At 41.8% G+C, this 18,808-nt stretch overlaps 2 protein-coding genes across 6 annotated transcripts in view; one reads left to right on the top strand and one right to left on the bottom strand.

Moving 5' to 3' along the window:
* The window catches only part of MAPK6 (mitogen-activated protein kinase 6), a 45,893-nt gene that overhangs the window by 10,011 nt on the left and 17,074 nt on the right, over positions 1–18,808 (top strand). Inside the window, exons 1-2 of one of the 5 annotated variants that reach the window (XM_047766335.1) lie at positions 1,257–1,415; positions 7,448–7,491. The exons of 1 other annotated variant lie outside the window; for it this stretch is intronic. The gene's annotated coding sequence lies outside the window, so the exon portion shown is untranslated. Of the gene's footprint in view, positions 1–1,256; positions 1,416–1,943; positions 2,081–2,136; positions 2,270–7,447; positions 7,492–18,808 lie in introns of those variants that run through there. 3 more of the 5 variants (XM_047766336.1, XM_047766333.1, XM_047766334.1) reach the window with 3 other exon arrangements.
* LOC125120754 (basic proline-rich protein-like) lies at positions 1,286–1,936 on the bottom strand. The gene has a single exon (XM_047769192.1). The coding sequence runs from the start codon at positions 1,934–1,936 to the stop codon at positions 1,286–1,288; it is 651 nt and encodes a 216-aa protein (XP_047625148.1).

Raw genomic sequence — 18,808 nt, 5'->3', positions numbered from 1 at the left:
CTTGATCAACAGGTCATTTAGGTGGTCTCAGGAGCTGACATAATAATAACCTCCTTGAGGGAAGATACAGTGCTTGTATTTATTCTCCACCTCTCTTCTGGTGATCAAACATTGATGGACGGGGGAGGAAAGGTATCTTTGGAATCTCAGGGGAGCCTAGAGCAGTGACAGCAGGAATGATAGTGGTCTCAGGGAAGGACTTGCAGAAAGGCTGCATCCACAAATAAAAAAATCTCTTTCTCTTGGTTTTATCTACTGACCAAGTCTTCTTCACACCTGGTGTTCAGCTGGTATTGTTTTAATATAAAAAATTCAAGCTCCCTGCCAACTTCTTAACTTCAAGCCACTGTTTGATCTTTGAAGTGGCTTTTGTCTCAATGCTTAAAACTTGAAGATGCACATAATAATGGATACAGGGCTGCCAAAGGATTGGTTCTCATCAGGAATGGTGATTAGGTCACTGAAAAAGTATGTTGACCTGCGTCTCTAATTTTATGAATACCTACATAAATTTCACATAAACACTGGAAAACCTCCAAGTCAATAAGTCATGATAAATAAAATAAGCTTGTTTTTCGTCCAAGCGGGCCCAAGAAATCACGAATCTACGATTCCCACTTAACTTACGGTACACCCCTGCCCAAATTTTACGCTTCCCTGAAGCAGGCCTGGGTCCAGTTGCTGTAACAAGCCAGGTGCTCTCCTCCTCCCTATCCCCTCCGCAGGAACAGCTACTCCCTCACTTCCTCTGGTTATATGGGCTCCTAATTTAGCTGAAAAAAATCGCAAACGGCAACCTCACTTATAGGCTCTCTTTAGCACCTGACTTTTAACGCGTTTGCTTTGTTCATCCGCTGTTGCCTTGTAACCTATCCATCTTCAGGTCCAGCCTTCTAGTTCTCCAGGGATGGGGACGAAGGCCTATTTCTCTAGCTTGCCTAGTGCCTCGCACGTAGTAGGTGCACAGTAAACGCTCGCCAAGAGTTTGGTCACTCTGTGGTCTAACGCTGAGGCAAGTAGCAGAGCGCTAAAGGCCGGTCCGTTCACTACCCGGTGAGACCCTTGGCCCGGCCCAGCCCACCGGAGGCGGCTGACAAACCCTTGTGCCTCTCCTGCCGCCCCCGCGGCGCGCTGGGCTCGGTCACGGGCGTTGGAAATTCCGGCGCGTGCCGGAGCGCTGGGCCCGGCGGGGGCGGGGGAACCCATGGAGTGAGCCTGTGACGTGAGGGGGCGTGGTTCCAGGAGGCCCCGCCCCCTCTTCCTCGCCCTCTCTCGCGGGTCGGGGTTACATGGCGGCGACTGCGGCAAAGCGAGAACCTCGGAGACGCCGCTGCCGCCAGCACAGCTGGAGACCTGAGCCGACACTGGGGGCTGTCCGTGGGCCCCGCACTCCCTCGATGAGTCGGAGAAGTCCCGTGAGTATATATGTGTACGTGTGCGGGGCGCGCCGGGGGGGCGGCTCGGGAGGGCGCCGCGGCGGGCCCGGCGGCGGCGGCGGCGGCGCCGGCTCCCTCCTCCATTGTGTGTGACCCTCCGGCGGCCGCCTCTCAACAAAGGCGCTTTTGTTCCGTCTCCGGCCCGCCCGCCGCTCGCTTGCTTGGGCCTGACCGGCGCGTTCCCTCGCGGGCCGGTGGCGGCGGGCCGGGGTCCCCGCGTGGGGCCGGCAGAGTGGCCGGCGTGCCCCTCCCATCCGGCACGCCCCTCGGCAGTCGCCGGGCCAGGCCGGGCCGGGCCTCGCCCGCCTGTCCTCCCGGGGGCCCGGGTGGCAGGCTGCTGCCTCTCTGCCCGCGCTCGGCTCCGCGGGTTCGAAGCTCGGCCGGCCTGGGCGCGGGGCGGTGGCTGGGAGGGGCGGCCCGCCCGGGAAGCGTGAGGTGGCGCGGAGTCTCGCCTTCCTGGCACGCTGCCTTTCGAAATGCTCCCGCGTCTCCTCCCCCATCCCACTCCGGTGACTCGGCCTCAGCTGACTCCGGCCGGGCAAAGTCTCCAGTGCGCTCGGCACATTGCGTAGCGCGCACCGCTCACCCGGCTGGGCTCAGAGCCGTGACACCCTCTGCCCAAGTTGAGTCTCACCGGAAAGGAGGTATAGAAAAACTGGTCCGAATCGGAATTCCTAATTTCCTCCCCTTTCTACTACAGCCTTGCCTGAGCTGCGTTCGGGACGTGGAGCGGTGGTGGTCTGTGAAGGTCCCCAAATGAAAACTTATTTTGTCACTTCACTAAAAAGGGGCCTCCTCGCTTCTCTGTGCATTTTTTTCTCTGACTTGGTGAGGTGCGTTGAAATTGTTTGGCTGCCTTTTGTTCCTTGGCTTAGTTAGACCGTACTGGTTCAGGTGTTATGTGGGAGCGCTCTGAGACAGGAGCTTTCTGATTCCTGCTTTATTTTTTCTTTTGCTTGCTCTTTCGGGAAAGTCCAGTAAAGGGAAACTGGTGAGGTGGAATGAGAAGACTACTACATTTGCAGCAAAATTCATGTTCTTTGCTTCATTGCTGAAAATGCCCCCCCCCGCCCCCGTAAGACTTAGTATTAACTTTTTCCAGGTACAAGGTGATTTATCAAGGGAAAGAAACATTAACAGGGGACACAATGGAGCGAAAGTAGCTTCCGAATAGTTTTCTGATTGCTTGGTTATTCTAGTCTTGTTCTTTTTAAGTTCTGATTGGACGTATTCTCTCTTTTCATTGTTGGAAACTGAGTTCGAAAAAGTAATCTGACTCGAAGAATGAAGGGCTCAAACAGGGCTGGGCCTTGAAAGGAAACTGCTTTTAGAGTTTCTTCTTAGAAAAGTTAGATTCTTATGTTTGAAATATAATTTTTAATTGGGTGAGAGAAACTTTACATTTCTTTAACGAGTAGTTGTTCCAACATGTTTACAAAGGGCTTGCTGTGTGCCACAGTGTAAAGTCCTTTCACATATATGTGTTACATCACTTAATAAGAATTGCCCAGTGAAACTTGTAAAATTGCTTATTGATGTCCTAAATTCCGTAATTGCAGTCATGTAGAAAAAAATGCCAGATTTGAGCAGGACGTGTTTTAATTACATTATTACTATTCAGAAAAAAGCTCTGGGAGATGGACAATTATTTATGAAAAATGTAAATACGACCGTATTTTGCAGTTCAGTTATTTGCAAAAGAGGATTAAAAGTGGTTGCTACTTTCTGTGACTAAGAATCCAGAGAAGATTGATTTGAAGATCAGTTAATTTTGCACCAGAAAAAGTACATGTTTTAATGACAAGTGTTAGTACTAAAAGTGTTACAGCATTTGCATAAGTTCATTTAAGCATCGTGAGAATTCATAACTGACAAAATAGTAAGGTTTGCTGACTCAGGGTACATTGCTGAAGGGGATAGGGTCGGGTAGGAGGAAGCTTAGAAGTGCTGCAAGTTTTGAGTTGGATGATGACTCATCCTGCCCACGGACTGCTACGTGGCCCTTTTTTTTTATACACTGTATTTTTTTAAATGATAGGCTAAAATGCTTCTGTCCACATTATAATTCTCACTCTCATAGAGGAGACACAGTTTTTCTGAAAAAGTAAGGGCTTCTTAAATTGCATTTTAAAAGGATATCGTATTTCCTGCAGGTGGAATTTTATGACATTTGTTGAGAGGAAAGGTGAAAGTAGTGCTTGATTAGTTGCTGCAATTTAATATTTGATACTAGCAGTTCCTTGGTTATTGAAAGAGATTCTTAATGGATTATTTACAAAGGACAGATAGTACTTTTGTGGCATGGATAGAAATTAACCTTTTGTTTTCATTGTTAATATAAAAGTTATCTTTATAGTATCTAGAAATCAGTTTAAATAAGTGTAAAAGTGCAGCAGTATTTAATCAGATATAGCTCTGACTGTGAGCCTTTCATTCTGATGGAATTATACATAGTGCTTTCTCCTTATTTTTATGAATTTAGTAAAGACAGTTTGGAATAGGTATGGTAATCACTGTTTTTCATCAGTCTTTTCCTAAGACAAGCTGAATGTACAGTGTCAAATTTAGGATTTACTTTGAAATTTGGTAATATAATATTTTGACTGATTGTAAAAAGCCATTGTTTAGCAGGTTGGCTTAAAATAAGATTGAGAGAAAAAAAGAGAATTTCAGTTTGTTTTAAAAGTGAAAAGAAGAAACTTCCCACTCCCAAGTGTTCCTTTTTTTTTTTTTTTTTTTTTTGGTCTTTTAGGGCTGCACACACAGCCTATGGAGGTTCCTAGGCTAGGGGTTGAAATGGAGCTGTAGCCACAGCAACGCAAGATCTGAGCTGTGTCTGCAACCTACACCACAGGTTACCGAAACTCCGGATCCTTAACCCACTGATCAAGGCCAGGGCTTGAAACTACATCCTTGTGGATACTAGTCAGATTCGTTTCTGCTGAGCCACAATGGGAACTCTCCAAGTGTTTCTTTTTATACGATTTATCGTCTCCAAAGTGATTTATTTGAAGAGTTTTGGAGGCAGTAATGTGTATTAATGTGAATTAAGTCTTAGAAGAGATTTTGGAAGAACATTGCATGATTTATGTAGAGGAACTTTAATAAAGTTTAATTCAAACTTTAATACATTTTCTCCTAAAGGAAATATAACAATACAAAAATATTCTCGATTTTCAAAATATCCTATCATTTAAAGGTTGAACATGTATTTCTAGTGTGTGTGTGTTTGTAAGAATGTAACTACTGAGCTGTCATGCTTAATTCAGAATTTATAAACAAACTGGATATGTTAGCCTGTCTCCTTTCTGTGAGGTATTGCCTTATGAACCTTGATCCTTATCACTGCTATCTAGTTCCTTGTTTGCATTGCCCACTTGAACTGTGTGTTACTCTAGGGTCCTGTTAAAATATAGAAGATGCTGCCAGCAGTAAATTCTTTGTAGCCTTGTTGACTGCCTGCTGTCAGAGGGGTATGGGGATTTGAGTCGGTTTTACTGATCAGAGCCCTATTTGACTTTACAAAAACAATAAGGTTATTGTAGTTATTGGCTTTTTCCTAGGAGTTGCTTTTCATGTGGAGCTGATGCATTTAAAGTAACAGTGGTGTATACTGAGTCCATCATTGGTTTTTTCCTTCTATGAACTGCATATTTGGAATATATAGTATACTCCTTTGATCGTTTTTAGAAGGTTTGTGTTACATACATGTCAGCCTTTTAAAGCCATTTCTGAAAAATTGTTGAGATTACATACATAACAAATCACACGTCCCCATTTATTTTCATTTAAATTTGGTGTATTTTTCATGGGAAAAAATGGCTATCACAAAAATTGTTAGAATCCTAGTGTTTACTTCAGGGAAGAGGCTGCCTCTGCGGAGTGTGAGAAATTTGGGTGCATTTAATTCTGTACAACCATAAAACTATAAAATGTTAGTTTTTACAGAAGCGTCTTGGACATTTTCTTGCCCCAGGTACATCATTTGACAGCTTAGGAAACTGAGGCCCAGAGAGAGCTAAGACCTTGGTACCCACAGTGTGATTTCTGGACCAGCAGTATTAGCCTCACCTGAGAATTCATTAGATGTGCATAATCTTCTACTCCATCTCAAGACTTACTGTGTTTGAACCTACAGTTTAACTAGATTCTTGGGTGATTCAAATGCACGTTCATTTCTGAAAGCACTGCTAAGTAATATATACATAGTTGGAAAACTCAGGTCTCCTGTGTTCCTCTCTGCTTTGGCCCTGCAGGAAAAAAGTCAAAAGGAAAATTGAAGATCTGATCTCTGTCCAGTAGAACTTTCTGTGATGATAGAAGTGTTCTATTCTGTGCTGTCGATTGAGATAACCACTAGCCACATGTGACTATTGAGCATTTGACAGGTGGCTAGTGCACCTGAGGAACTGAATTTTGGGAGGGGGTTGGGGGGGCGGTGCCTGTGGCATGTGGAAGTTCCTGGGCTAAAGATCAAACCCTCACTATAGCAGCAGCCCAAGCTGCAGTGATAACACTGGGTTTGTGCTCAAGAGAACTCCCTGAATTTTTAATTAATTTTTACTTAAATAGCTGCATGAAGTTAATGGCTACCATGTTGGACAGCACAAATTTAGATGATCTTTGCCCACACTGTTTAAAATAATCTAAACTATAATTTTGTAACTGATTAGGCTTAATTTGATGATTTCCTTCTTCATTTACAAATTGGAGAGATGGTGGATTTCTAACTACCCACTTTTCTAATATGCCCAGATATTTATTTTAGTAGTTATTATGAAATAATGCCAATTTTCTAATTGATACTCCTATATCCAATAATGTTAGGTAATCTAAGTTCTAAGAATATACATTTTACCATTTGTCTCAATGAAGATATTTTCACTTAGATTTTAAAAAATTAAAAATACGTTGGAGTTCCCTGGTGGCTCAGTGGGTTAAGGATCCAGTGCTGTTACTTCCATGGCTTTGGCGCAGGTTTGATCCCCGCCCTGGGAATTTTGACATGCCTGGGTGTGGCCAAAAAAAAACCTGTTAAGTAAATGTTCTTTAATTATCTTGTGAATAGTACTGAGGGGACAGTTTTCACCTTTAGCTTAGTACCTCCAGGCTTTTTGGTACTTGTTGATAGCTATCAGATCAGCCATTTATTATGTTATTTCCAGGTGCAGAAATATTAAGTGGTTGTTAACCTTCCACCTTATTCAGTGGGAAGATTTTAACCCTGGGGTAAGTCAGAGGCCTGTGTCCAAATCTTGACATTTACTATGTATGTGATTTCAGTGAACTTTCTGGGAACATCAATGCTCTTGTTCATAAAAATGAGACTCACACAGTGGTGGTTTTGAGTAACAGAAATAGTTTGTCACTTAGAACATGCCTGGCAATTAATAGATACTCTGTATTTAATATTTAGTCTTATGTTTAAGATTCCAACTAAATCTAAAGCATTTTCTGATTTCAAGTCTTGTTCCCATCAGTTTCATGACTTCATGCCTGCTTCATTCATGTTATGTCCCTTGTATATCCTCCACTTGTGCTCTGGATTCCTTCTCTTGACTTCTTAAGGATGCATATCTTGCCTGCATCATGAATTTTGCCCTTTCTCTGGCCATCTTTATTGGTATACAAATGTGCTCTAGAGCTATACTGTACAGTATAGTAGCCATTAGCCACTTGTAGCTATTTAAACAAAAATTAATTTAAAAAATTCATTTCCTCATTCATGCTGGCTGTGTTTCTGTCACTTAGTAGCCATGTGTAGCTATTGGATTCCGTATTGGACAGTGAAGACATAGAAGTCTCCTGTAAACCCTGTCCTGATTCCATATTCTTCTCTGGTTGCCGCCACATATCTCTGATCCTCTTTCAAGCAGTGTGTGTAAATTCCCAGGCCAGGGATTGAACCCATATCACAGCAGCAACCTCAGCTGCTGCAGCAACAATTCTGGGTTCTTAACCTGCTGCTTCACAAGAGAACTACCACTTTCATTCTTTTTTTTTTTTTACAGACTTCTCTCCTCCACCTGCATCTAGGTATTGGAATATTCCAAAGGTTAGTCTTGGACTCCTCCAACCCCTTCTCTTTCTAAATTCTTTCTGTAGGTGGTCTCATTTAATTTAGTTTTTTAAATCGCTGGGTGAATAATTTTCAAATGTATGTTTCTGGTTTAGACCTCTTGCCTAAGTAGACTTAATAGATCCAAAATAAAACTCTTTCTCTCATATTGTTCTTCTGTCTTCCCCATGTCAGTAATTGGCACCTAGGAGTTATCCCTGAAACCTATTTTCCCTTTATCTGTCATATCTAATCCATCACCAAGTTTTCTTGATCTCCAAAATATCATTTGGATTTGTCCTAGTTTCAGTCACCATCATCTCTCATGTGGCCTACTGAAATAGCTTTTAACTGGTCTCTGCTTTCACTTGACCATCTTCAGTGCATTCTCCTCCTAGTAGCTAGAAACATCTTCTTAAAAGTAAATGAGGAGTTCCTGTTGTGACTCAGTGGTAATGAACCCGACTGGTGTCTGTTGAGGACATAGGTTCTATCCCTGGCCTTGCTCAGTGGGTTAAGGATCTGGTGTTGTGGCATATGTTGCAGATGCAGCTTGGATCTGGCTTTGTTATGGCTGTGGTATAGGCCGGCAGCTGCAGCTCCGATTCGACCCCTAGCTTGGGAACTTCCATATGCTGCGGGTATGTCCCTAAAATGACCAATAAAATAATAATTAATAATAAATAGTAAATGAAACCATGCCAGTTGTCTGCTTAAAATCCATCAATAGCTTGTCTTTGCTCTTAATTATAAAATTCAGAATCCTGCCTCATGTGTTTTCTTTCTACTTATCCAACTTTATCTTCACATCAGACCCTGCTCTCTTTCTCAGGATGCTGTCATCTTTTCTTTTTCTCCAGAACAGCAAGTTCTGTCCTGCTGTAGGCCCACCTATTACATTTGATTTTTCCTCTGTTTGAAGCACTATTTTTCATCTCTTAGCAGTGCTGGTTCCTTCTTATCATTCAGATTGCAGCTCCTTAGATGGCCATTTCCAAGCTACCCAGTCATAGCACCTGACCAAGCCTGAACTTAGTCTTTCTGCACTAGAATGTAAACTCGTTTGGAAGCAGAAGAACCTTAACTGTCTTATTCTCCACTGTACCATCAAACAGTGCTTGACACATTTCAAGTGCTCAGTAAATTTTTGTACACTATGTAAAATGTTTGATGCCCTTAAACTTCTGAAGGGAAGATACATTGCACTCATTGTAACATGGGATTCTGAAGTGGGATTTTTAGTTTTCAAGTACATTGTTGGTACAACTGGTACAATTGCAGAAACTTAAATGGCATCTGAGTATTAGATGGTAGTACTATACACTGTTAATTTCGTGATTTTGATGATTATATTTTGGTTATGTAGAAGAATGTCTATAAGAAATATACTGTCATAGAGTTGGGAGTGTGTAGTATACTTGTCAGTAAATTACACTGTTATTTGAAAGAAGATCATGGCCTTTGGTTTACAAACCTGAGGTTCAGATTCTGGGGCCTACTGATGTGTGATTTTGGGTGCGTTATTTAAATTCTCTAAAGATCTTAGACCGCGAGTTCCTGTTGTGGCTCAGTGGTAAACGAATCCAACTAGGAACCATGAGGTTGTGGGTTCGATCCCTGGCCTTGCTCAGTGGGTTAAGGATCCGGTGTTGCCTTGAGCTGTGGTGTAGGTTGCAGATGTAGCTCGGATCCCGCGTTGCTGTGGCTCTGGCGTGGCTATAGCTCTGATTCAACCTGGGAACCTCCATATGCCTCGGGAGTGGCCCAAGAAATGACAAAAAGACAAAAAAAAAAAAAGAGAGAAAATGCCAGGCTAGGGGTCGAATCGGAGCTGTAGCCACCGGCCTACGCCAGAGCCACAGCAACGCGGGATCCGAGCCACGTCTGCAACCTACACCACAGCTCACGGCAACGCCGGATCCTTAACCCACTGAGCAAGGGCAGGGACCGAACCCGCAACCTCATGGTTCCTAGTCGGATTCGTTAACCACTGCGCCACGACGGGAACTCCCCGCACAATACATTCTTAATCAAGCTTGCTATTATTCCTTCTATTCGAAAATTCACATGTTAAAAAAATTACATTCTTGTGTTCAGTGCTGTGACTTTCTTTATAATATAAACATATTTTTTAGTAATTGTTTTTATGAAACCGGTTAACGTATTCGTATTATTATTGATGTGTAAGTACACAAAAACTCCTTGGCCAAATAAATCATTACCTACTATTAGTGATTTATTTGGTTTTCTCTCTTTTTCTTTTGCATTTCTCCTTTATTTGTTTATGTATTTATTTATTTTTTAATTTTTATGGCCTCACCTGTGGCATTTGAAAGTTCCTGGGCCAGGGGTTGAATTGGAGCTGCTCCTGTGGCCTGTGCCACAGTTGAGGCAACACTGGATCTGAAGTGCGCCTGCAACCTACACCGCAGCTTGTGGGAACGCCAGATCCTTAACCCACTGAGCAAGGCCAGGGGTTGAACCCACAACCTCATAGTTACTAGTCAGATATGTTTCCTCTGTGCCATGATGGGAACTCCAGTAATCTCTTAAAGACATTTAAACATGTGGATTTTCAAAAGGCTTTTTGTATTTTCCAATTATTTACCCTTTCTGGTGATTTTGTTCCTTTCTGTAGATCTGGGGTTTCCGTTTGGTATCATTTTCCTTCACCATAACGAACTTCTTTTAACGTTTTTTGTAGTGAAAGTCCACTGGAGACAAATTCTGTCTTTTTGAAATTGGTGGGTTTTTTTGTTTGTTTTTTTTTTTGTCTTTTCTAGGGCCACACCCATGGCATATGGAGGTTCCCAGGCTAGGGGTCCAATCGGAGCTGTAGCCGCCAGCCTACGCCAGAGCCACTGCAACGCCAGATCTGAGCCACTTCTGTGACCTACACCACAGTTCACGGCAATATCAGATCCTTAACCCACTGAGCAAGGCTAGGGATCAAACCCTCAACCTCATGGTTCCTAGTCAGATTCATTAACCACTGAGCCATGATGGGAACTCCCAAAAATGGTTTTATTTCATCTGCATTTTTGAATTATATTTGCCTTGATCTAGAGTTCTGGGTTGATAGTTTCTTTTTATTTTGGCACTTGGGATGATGATGTTCTATTGTCTTCTGGTATCCAATGGTGTCTAATGATAAATGGTGTCTAATGATAAATCAGCCATTGTTCCTATTGTTTTTTCCCTCATATATACTCTTTCTCTTTTCCATAGTTGCTTTTAAGAATTGTTTCTTGCACCCCCCACCCTCCTCACCCTCCAGCTTCCAACAGTACGACTGTGATGTGCCTAAGTGTGAGTTTTTTTGGTATTTATCCTGCTTATGGTTCATTGAGCTTCCAGGTCTGTGAGTTGATGTCTTTTACTAGTTTTGGAAGGTTTTTATCCATTATCTCATCACATATTTCTGCCCCGTCAGCTCGCTGAACCTTGAGGCTCTCTACTTTTCAGCCCAGTTGCCAGTTCTTTAGGTTGCTTGAACATTTTCTTTGCTTTATAGTACCATCTCAGATTTTCTGTACCTCATGTTTTTGCTCATTTTCTTAGGAAGAATATTATACTCAGAGAGCCTTGGAGGGGTTGTATCTCTTTCTTCTTGTCTTGTCCTCTACTGTCAGAGGGCATCTATCTTGGACGCACTCAAGGCCCATATGCTTTATGAAATTTTTTTTTCAGCTTTCCTGCCTTGCCTTCAGACTTGTGCACTTAGCGAAGACCCATGGGGAAGAATTGGCAGGTGGAGCTTGTAACTGAGCTTCCTCTGAATTTTAAGCTGTTACCTGAATCCACATACAGCCATTAAAATTTGTTTATAAATTTGGCTAGTTTCTCCTTAATTCTGTTAATGGAAAATTTCTTATTCTCTTGCCACTTTGCCAGGAATGAGAATAGCTATGGTCTTTTGTCTTATGAAAGGCTTAACATTTTCTGGAACTTATTTATAGTTCTTTGCATCTTTAGATTTTTGATAGGTTGTTTTTTTAACTACAGTTTTGTAGCTTTATTCAGCTTATCATGATTTATAGTGTTAGAGTAACGGTGTCTTGTAACTTCCTGCATTTTCACCAGAAGTGAAATCCTCAGCCTTTCATTAAACTTACAACATTTTAGAGCTGGAAGAGACCATAGAAATCATGTAGTTTAGCTACTGCATGATCATTTTCCTGATGAGGAACTGAGACATAGAAATGTGAGATTGCTTTGATTGCAAAGCTAATTTAGCCACAGATCCTGGACCTAGACTTCAGATCTCTTTAGTCGATGTTGGTTTTTTTATACAGCATTAATAAATTTTTCAGCAGAGCCGAATTGTAGTGTGAATCTAATAGGAAACTTAGACTATTTCTTAGCGTGCAAGCTTTGTTCAGGTCTGGAGAATATGAGAAACAAAGCAGGAAGGGTATTCCAGAAAAGTTATAGGCCATTATGAATCTTTTTTTTTTTTTTTTTTAATTGGGAACTCTCTAACCAAGCATGTGGCTGTCTCCATTTGATAAGGGTCCAGAAATGTTTTGTGTGGCCCTACACAATGTGATCTTTGGACCCTCATCAGAGTTAGCTAAAAAGTGACAGCCATTATATTTGATGTACAGTCTGGAAAGCTATGGCACATAGATCCTGCTAGGATGGACAGGAACAGTAAAATCAGAATAATGTCAATGTCTTGTGTATCTTCATGATACCTGCTTGTTATCACATGGGCTAGTAGGACTTTTTATAGAATCCTGCTCTTCTGGTTATATAGAACACTATTTCAGTGACACATTCATTCTCCATTACCTCAACAGAACAAACCAGGAGCTATAACAAAGCTGAAGTATTTTTGTTTCTTCAGTCTGAGTGGGTTGAAGTCTGTTGGTTTCTTCATTTGTTGGCAGACCTGTGTGTTCACCAGAGGGTAAGGCTCCTAGAGGAATGCCTGGAAAGGAAAGCACCTTATTATCTTGGGGTCATCACTGATGTTCCCTCACGGTAGTTCAGAATGAGATCGGATTCTGGAAAAAAAAAAATGGGGGTAGAGCTTGTCTTCTCCAAAACGTTCTACTACCAAGGAGACTATCCCATTTATAGTAATTCATTCAGTAGTTTTTGAGGTATCCACCAAGTACCAGGTACTATGCCCCCCCAAATGTCAGTAAATCTAGTTAGTCCCAGACCTTTTATTTTATTTTGTTTTATTTTTAATTAATTAATTAATTATTTTGCTTTTTAGGGCTGCACCTGAGGCATATGGAAGTTCCCAGGCTAGGGTTCAACTTGGAGCTACAGCTGCCAGCCTACGCCACAGCCACAGCAGCGCAGGATCCAAGCCACGTCTGCGACATACACCACAGCTCATGGCAACGCCAGATCCTTAACCCACTGAGCAAGGCCTCGTGGTTGCTAGTTGGATTTGTTTGCTCTGCACCGCGGCTGGAACTCCAGACCTTTTATTTTAACATAGAGCTATAACGAAGGGGAAGAGAGTGATGTTCTAGAAAAGGAAGTTTAGAGGATTTGAAGTTAGAGATGAGATTGGGGATGGATAGCAAAAGGCAAGAGTGCTATTAGAAAAGAGAAGAGAAAGAAAACTTAATGGCACAGGGAGGAATCTGCTGCAGTACTCTAGGAGTATGTGCTCCATGAGACCAGATATTTTTTTTAAGCTATTTTGACCCCTTCTCTACCTTCATGCCTAAAACAGTGCTTGACATTTGGTAAGCATGCAAAGTTTTGTTGAATAAAAAGGTAGTGGATGGATAGAAGAATTGAAGCTATGTTAGTGACAGCTGTTAACAACGTCTAGATTTTCTCTGCTTCTGGGCCATGTTGGGATTGCATTTCCCTGATGCCTTGAAGTAAGTATGGCCATGTGATCTGCTTTGGTCAATAAAATGTGAGTAGAAGTGAGTGTATCATTTTTGGATGAAGGTTCAGACACCAGTGAGATGTTCCCACTCTGGCTGGAACATTGAGTGGCAATGATAGAGATGGTAGGTACTTCAAGATGAACTTGTTGCATGAGCAAGACTTAGGGGTTTGTTAAGTCTCTGAGATTTGGGGGTTGTTACTGTAACACTGTCTAACCTGACTACTACAGAAATTTATACTCATGTTTGTTTGGTTGGAATCCTCAGATTTCCACAGATACTTGAAGAAAGAGGCTGCCCACGTGTCTCTTGCTTGTATATTTGCACCAGTGTTTCCTTAACACTAGTTAGGAGAGGGGACTTAGAAATAAAGGCTCGGGCAGAAGGAAAATATGAGAGAGATTAATGGTTATTATAATTATTTTAAAATTTCCAGGAGTTCCCGTCGTGGCGCAGTGGTTAACGAATCCGACTAGGAACCATGAGGTTGCGGGTTCGGTCCCTGCCCTTGCTCAGTGGGTTAAGGATCCGGCGTTGCCGTGAGCTGTGGTGTAGGTTGCAGACGTGGCTCGGATCCCGCGTTGCTGTGGCTGTGGTGTAGGCAGCGGCTACAGCTCCGATTGGACCCCTAGCCTGGGAACCTCCACATGCTGTGGGAGCGGCCCAAAGAAATAGCAAAAAAGACAAAAAAAAAAAAAAATTTCCAGCTGTAAACTTGTTGAAAGGATTGTGTATTTTTAATGATTGATTTATAGCAATTTCAATCACATTTCCACCATTCTGGACATACCACCATAATAAGTGGGAACAAAAATTAGTGAAGTAAGATATTTGTACTGTGCTTTCGTAAATCGTAGTTTTAGAATTGAAAGGGTCTTTAGAGATTCTTTGGCTGGTTTATCTGGCCTATGAAGTTTCAATATTCCGATATGGGTACCCTAAGGAAAATAGCAACTAGAAATGAACATCAAAAGAAATATAATGAGAAGTTTCCATTGTGGCTCAGAGGTTTAAGAACCTGACTTGTATCCTTGAGGATGTGGGTTCAATCCCTGGCCCCGCTCAGTGGGTAAAGGATCTGGTATTGCTGCAAGCTGTGGCTTAGGTCACAGATGTGGCTCTGATCTGGTGTTGCTGTTGCTGTGGTATAGCCTGGCAGCTGCAGTTCTGATTTGACCCCTAGCCTAGGAACTTCCGTATATAGTAGGTTCGGCCCTTAAAAAAGAAAGGAAGAAAAAGAAAGAAGGAAGGAAGGAGGGAGGAAAGGAAGGAAGGAAATGACATTTATTTTGTAATGGCCTTTTAAATGGTTGAAGTCCCTAATGTTAGAATGTATTTAGGCAGAGGTTCAGGGATAGAAGAGGAGTTTTTTCAAAACAGGATACTTTGTTAAAAGCTGTGTAAGCATCCATCTTTGGAAGTTTATCTCTGTAGCTCTGTAGTTACTGATAGCAGGCAAAGCCAGTTGGGCTTGAATGCTTAAGTGTAAAGGTTTCTTTTCCACTCCAGGTTCCTAAGATGATCATTCACTGACACTAGTTTGCACTTTGAACGAGATCTAAATCCTGAGAGGAGTCCCTCATAACTCTTAGGGTTACCCTACATTTGGAGCAAGGGCTTTGCCAGGAATGCATATGCATGAGCAGTTAAGCTGTAGCTTTGGCCTTCTCTGCCCTCGAAACTTAGTAGTGTTGTTGAGAGCTTGAGAACATGATCTTAGGGAAGGGTAACTTTGCTATAACAACACCATTCTGTGCCAGGGTTAGGAGACAGTCCTAGGTGAATATAAGTAGAGCTCAACCTTTCCCTTCTCTCCAAAAGCAACTGGGTTTTGGCTGAGGAGATATGAGTCTAGCTGAATACCAGTTAACTCAGATTACTTACTGGACCCTGGAAAAGAGCAAAATAGGCAAGGGCTGTTGAAGGGGTGGGGGTAGGACTGTGGGTGAGCGTGATCAGGCCCAGATGACCCATGTCAGTGTTTAACCTGAGAAGTAGCAGTCTGGAAGAGAAAACCAGACAAGTAACCTTTATGTTTAAGGTCCTTGCCTCAAACTTTGTGTTTTCTGACCCTGGCCAAGTTGTTCCTGGATAAGAAAGGAAAGAAAATCCAGTTTCTATAGAATGTGGAGTTGGGACAGAAGTTATTCTATGTTTTTATTTCTTTCATATGCATTTTATAATTTTCTTTCATACACCAGGGCTTGACTCAGAGTACCTGCATTTTTCTTTGTGTGGGGGTAGGCTAAGTGACAAAACAGGAGGCAGATTTAGGGAATAAAAGAGAACTTGAGGTGATAGTGTGACTAATGCAGTTTCAGAGAACTGCCTTTTATTGTTGGAATCTAGTACCCAGCCTGGGCTACATACAGAGCTTTTATTTCCATATTTTGGTGGATCTGAAGGAAGACCAAAGAACCAATTGGTTTTTATAGATCATTCTCTGCACTTCATTTTATTTACCAAATTGTTAAAAACAAAACAACATTGACCCAGCTAATTAAAACCTAACTAATCGTCTCTCTCCAAGCAACACAGTAGCATTGAAGTTGGTAAGAATAGGTAATATTTGTAGGTGGAGAAATTGGAAGGGTGGTGGGAAGAGTCTTTTTAAAGTTACTGTCCGGTCTTAGTTTTCCTTATCCTCCCTTGAAGTATGTAGAAAGTGCAGAAGGAATATAGAACTGTGATCTTTCCTGAGTCTAAACCTTGAACTTTGCCTTTATGAAGTTAACCATGAAAGATGGTGGAAAAAATGTCTAGAGGTTATTGATGTGGATGGAGGATGCAGTGACCAGTAATCTACTGATCCGCTTGAGGTGCATGTGCATGCTTTGGTCAATCTAAGAGTCTCCCAGATGGATGTGAAAGATGGAAGTGATTGTAGAGATCAGGATTTTGAATATGACTATCTTAAAGGTCAAGATGATAAAGAAGAAGCTATTTCCATGATTGCTAAGGGGGAGCCTGGAAGACTTTTTATGGCTTCCAGAGACACCCATCCTGACCTCTCTAATTAGATCAAATCCCCCACTGTCTAGGCTCTCTTAGCATCCTGTACTGCTTGTCTCTTCTGCATTCCCCTTTTTCCTGTTGTCAGTTTTTATTATTGTTGTTGTTGTTGTTGTTGTTGTTGTCTTTTTGCCTTTTCTAGGGCCGTTCCCACTGCATATGGAGGTTCCTAGGCTAGGGGTCTAATCAGAGCTGTAGCCGCTGGCCTACGCCAGAGCAACAGCAATGCGGGATCCGAGCCACGTCTGTGACCCCACACCACAGCTCACGGCAATCCTTCAACCACTGAGCAAGGCCAGGGATCGAACCCGCAGCCTCATGGTTCCTGGTCGGATTCGTTAACCACTGTGCCACGACGGGAACTCCTGTCAGTTTATTATTGTTTGTCTCTAGCCATACCATAAACTCTTGAGGGCAGGGCTCAAGCCTATCTTTACTTAACCATTTTATCCCAAGTTTTTAGTATATTGACACATAAATAATATATAATTAGCAAATACTTGCTGAATAGGGCAGGGCTGAATTGGAGACATTTCCTGTATCCACTTTATCATGCAGAAGTGTAACATGACCTCCAACTTACTCATTAAGGTGGGCTCCTAGATGTTAAAAGCTTTTGGTCATATGGATTTTGAAAGACTTTGAAAACTACTGCTCACAGAGCAGTGAGGCAACTCACTGGACAAACACTACTGTAAACAGTGGGATCTTCTCCCCCTCCCCCAATTTTTTATTGGTACAGTACTTGCTGTCTAGTGGAATTACAGTTTTATTGATAAATATTACCTTATCTCTTGAGATTGGTCTCATATTTCTGTAAGGTCTGCTCAAGGCTTTCAAAATAGTCATCCTCTGAATCTATAATGAGGACTCTGCAGTTCTCAGCTGCTGCTCTCAGCCTAGGCACAAACTCCTGCCTTCACCAAGATGAATTTTTATCCACTCCTTACCCCTGTAAATGTTGACCAGTCATTTATTTATTTATTTATTTATTTATTTTAGGGCTGCACTCTCGGCATATGGAAGCTCTCAGGCCAGGGTTTGAATCAGAGCCACAGTTGCCAGCCTACACCACAGCCACAGTAACGCCAGGTCTGAGCTGCCTCTGCCCACAGCACAGCCCACAGCAGTGCCGGATCCTCAACCCACTGGATGAGGACAGGGATTGAACCCGCATCCTCGTGGATCACAGTCAGATTTGTTAACCGCTGAGCCACAAAGGGAGCTCCCCAGTCACTGAAATTTCTGAAAGGGCATTCTCTTGCTAACATTTGTTTCTGGTCTGTAATGCTTCTTGGTCTCACTAAAATTGAAAGGGAGCACATGTTGGATGAAGGTCTTGAGTAGAGATCTCTCTCTCATAATCTGGATGCAGTTCCTACTATTGAGCTATTCTTTTGGATAATAGTGGTGTCATTTTTGGCAAAGCATTATTTGTGCTTTACTGTGATTGCTCTATTAGTGAACTAGCTTTAAGAGAGTACTTAGAGGTTTTACTGTTCTTATGTCAAGTCTGTTAAACTGAGATAAAAATGCGTATTTATCAAAAACTTAAAACTTGACTGAGCTTTAAGGAATTGTCTACATTAGAGTAATTTTTTTAATTCAAAAGATTATTTGCAAACCTTAATTTAATTTTCAAATGTTTTACTACAAATAGACTGATAAGGTTCAGAATTTTTAGAAGTCTGCTTTTTTTTTTTTTTTTCTGATTTCTGAGAAGCAGATGAAATACTTGCAGGCAAAAGACACAGTCTCTGCCATAGTAAAACAGAGAAAACCATTATGCTTTATAAACGTTCTTCACAGTGTTAAATAGATGTAAGAAACACTCATATTTACTAAAAGAACTGAGGAATATTAAATGTCAGCTTTTTAAAAAAACTGTTGCCATAAAGATCATTTATCTACTTAGTCTCTGAGTTATTAGTATCCTCAGTTTCTCTTTTATACTTTTTTTTTTTTTTTTGGCCATACCCATGGCATGCAGAAGTTCCCAGGTCAGGGATTGAACTCATGACACAGCAGTGACCTGAGCTGCTGCAGTGACAACTCCGGATTCTTAACCCACTGAGCCATACGGGAACTCCTTTCATACCTTATTTTTAATGTTTGTGTTTAATTTCTCAAAATTGAAGATTTTCTCAGATTAAGATAAATACTGTTATTTTTCAGAATCTTGTATTGGTATAAAGCTTCGCCACTGCAAAACAGGTGATGTATTTCAGTCCTAGCAGGTTTTAAGCCACACCTGAAGGCGATTGACTGTTGTCACATCTTCAGGTTGAGAATGGACTGCTTTATTTCATACACTGACAACACTTCTTCTTGCGTTTAAAAGATTAGCTCTTTGAACAAAGGAATATGTCCTAATTCCAATCCCTTCAGATTTATTCAGAAAATAGCACTGTATATGCATCTATACCAGCTTTAAGATC

The sequence above is a fragment of the Phacochoerus africanus genome, chromosome 2, assembly GCF_016906955.1.
Source record: "Phacochoerus africanus isolate WHEZ1 chromosome 2, ROS_Pafr_v1, whole genome shotgun sequence".
Taxonomy (NCBI): Eukaryota; Metazoa; Chordata; class Mammalia; order Artiodactyla; family Suidae; genus Phacochoerus; species Phacochoerus africanus.
This window is presented reverse-complemented; position numbering and strand designations above follow the sequence as displayed.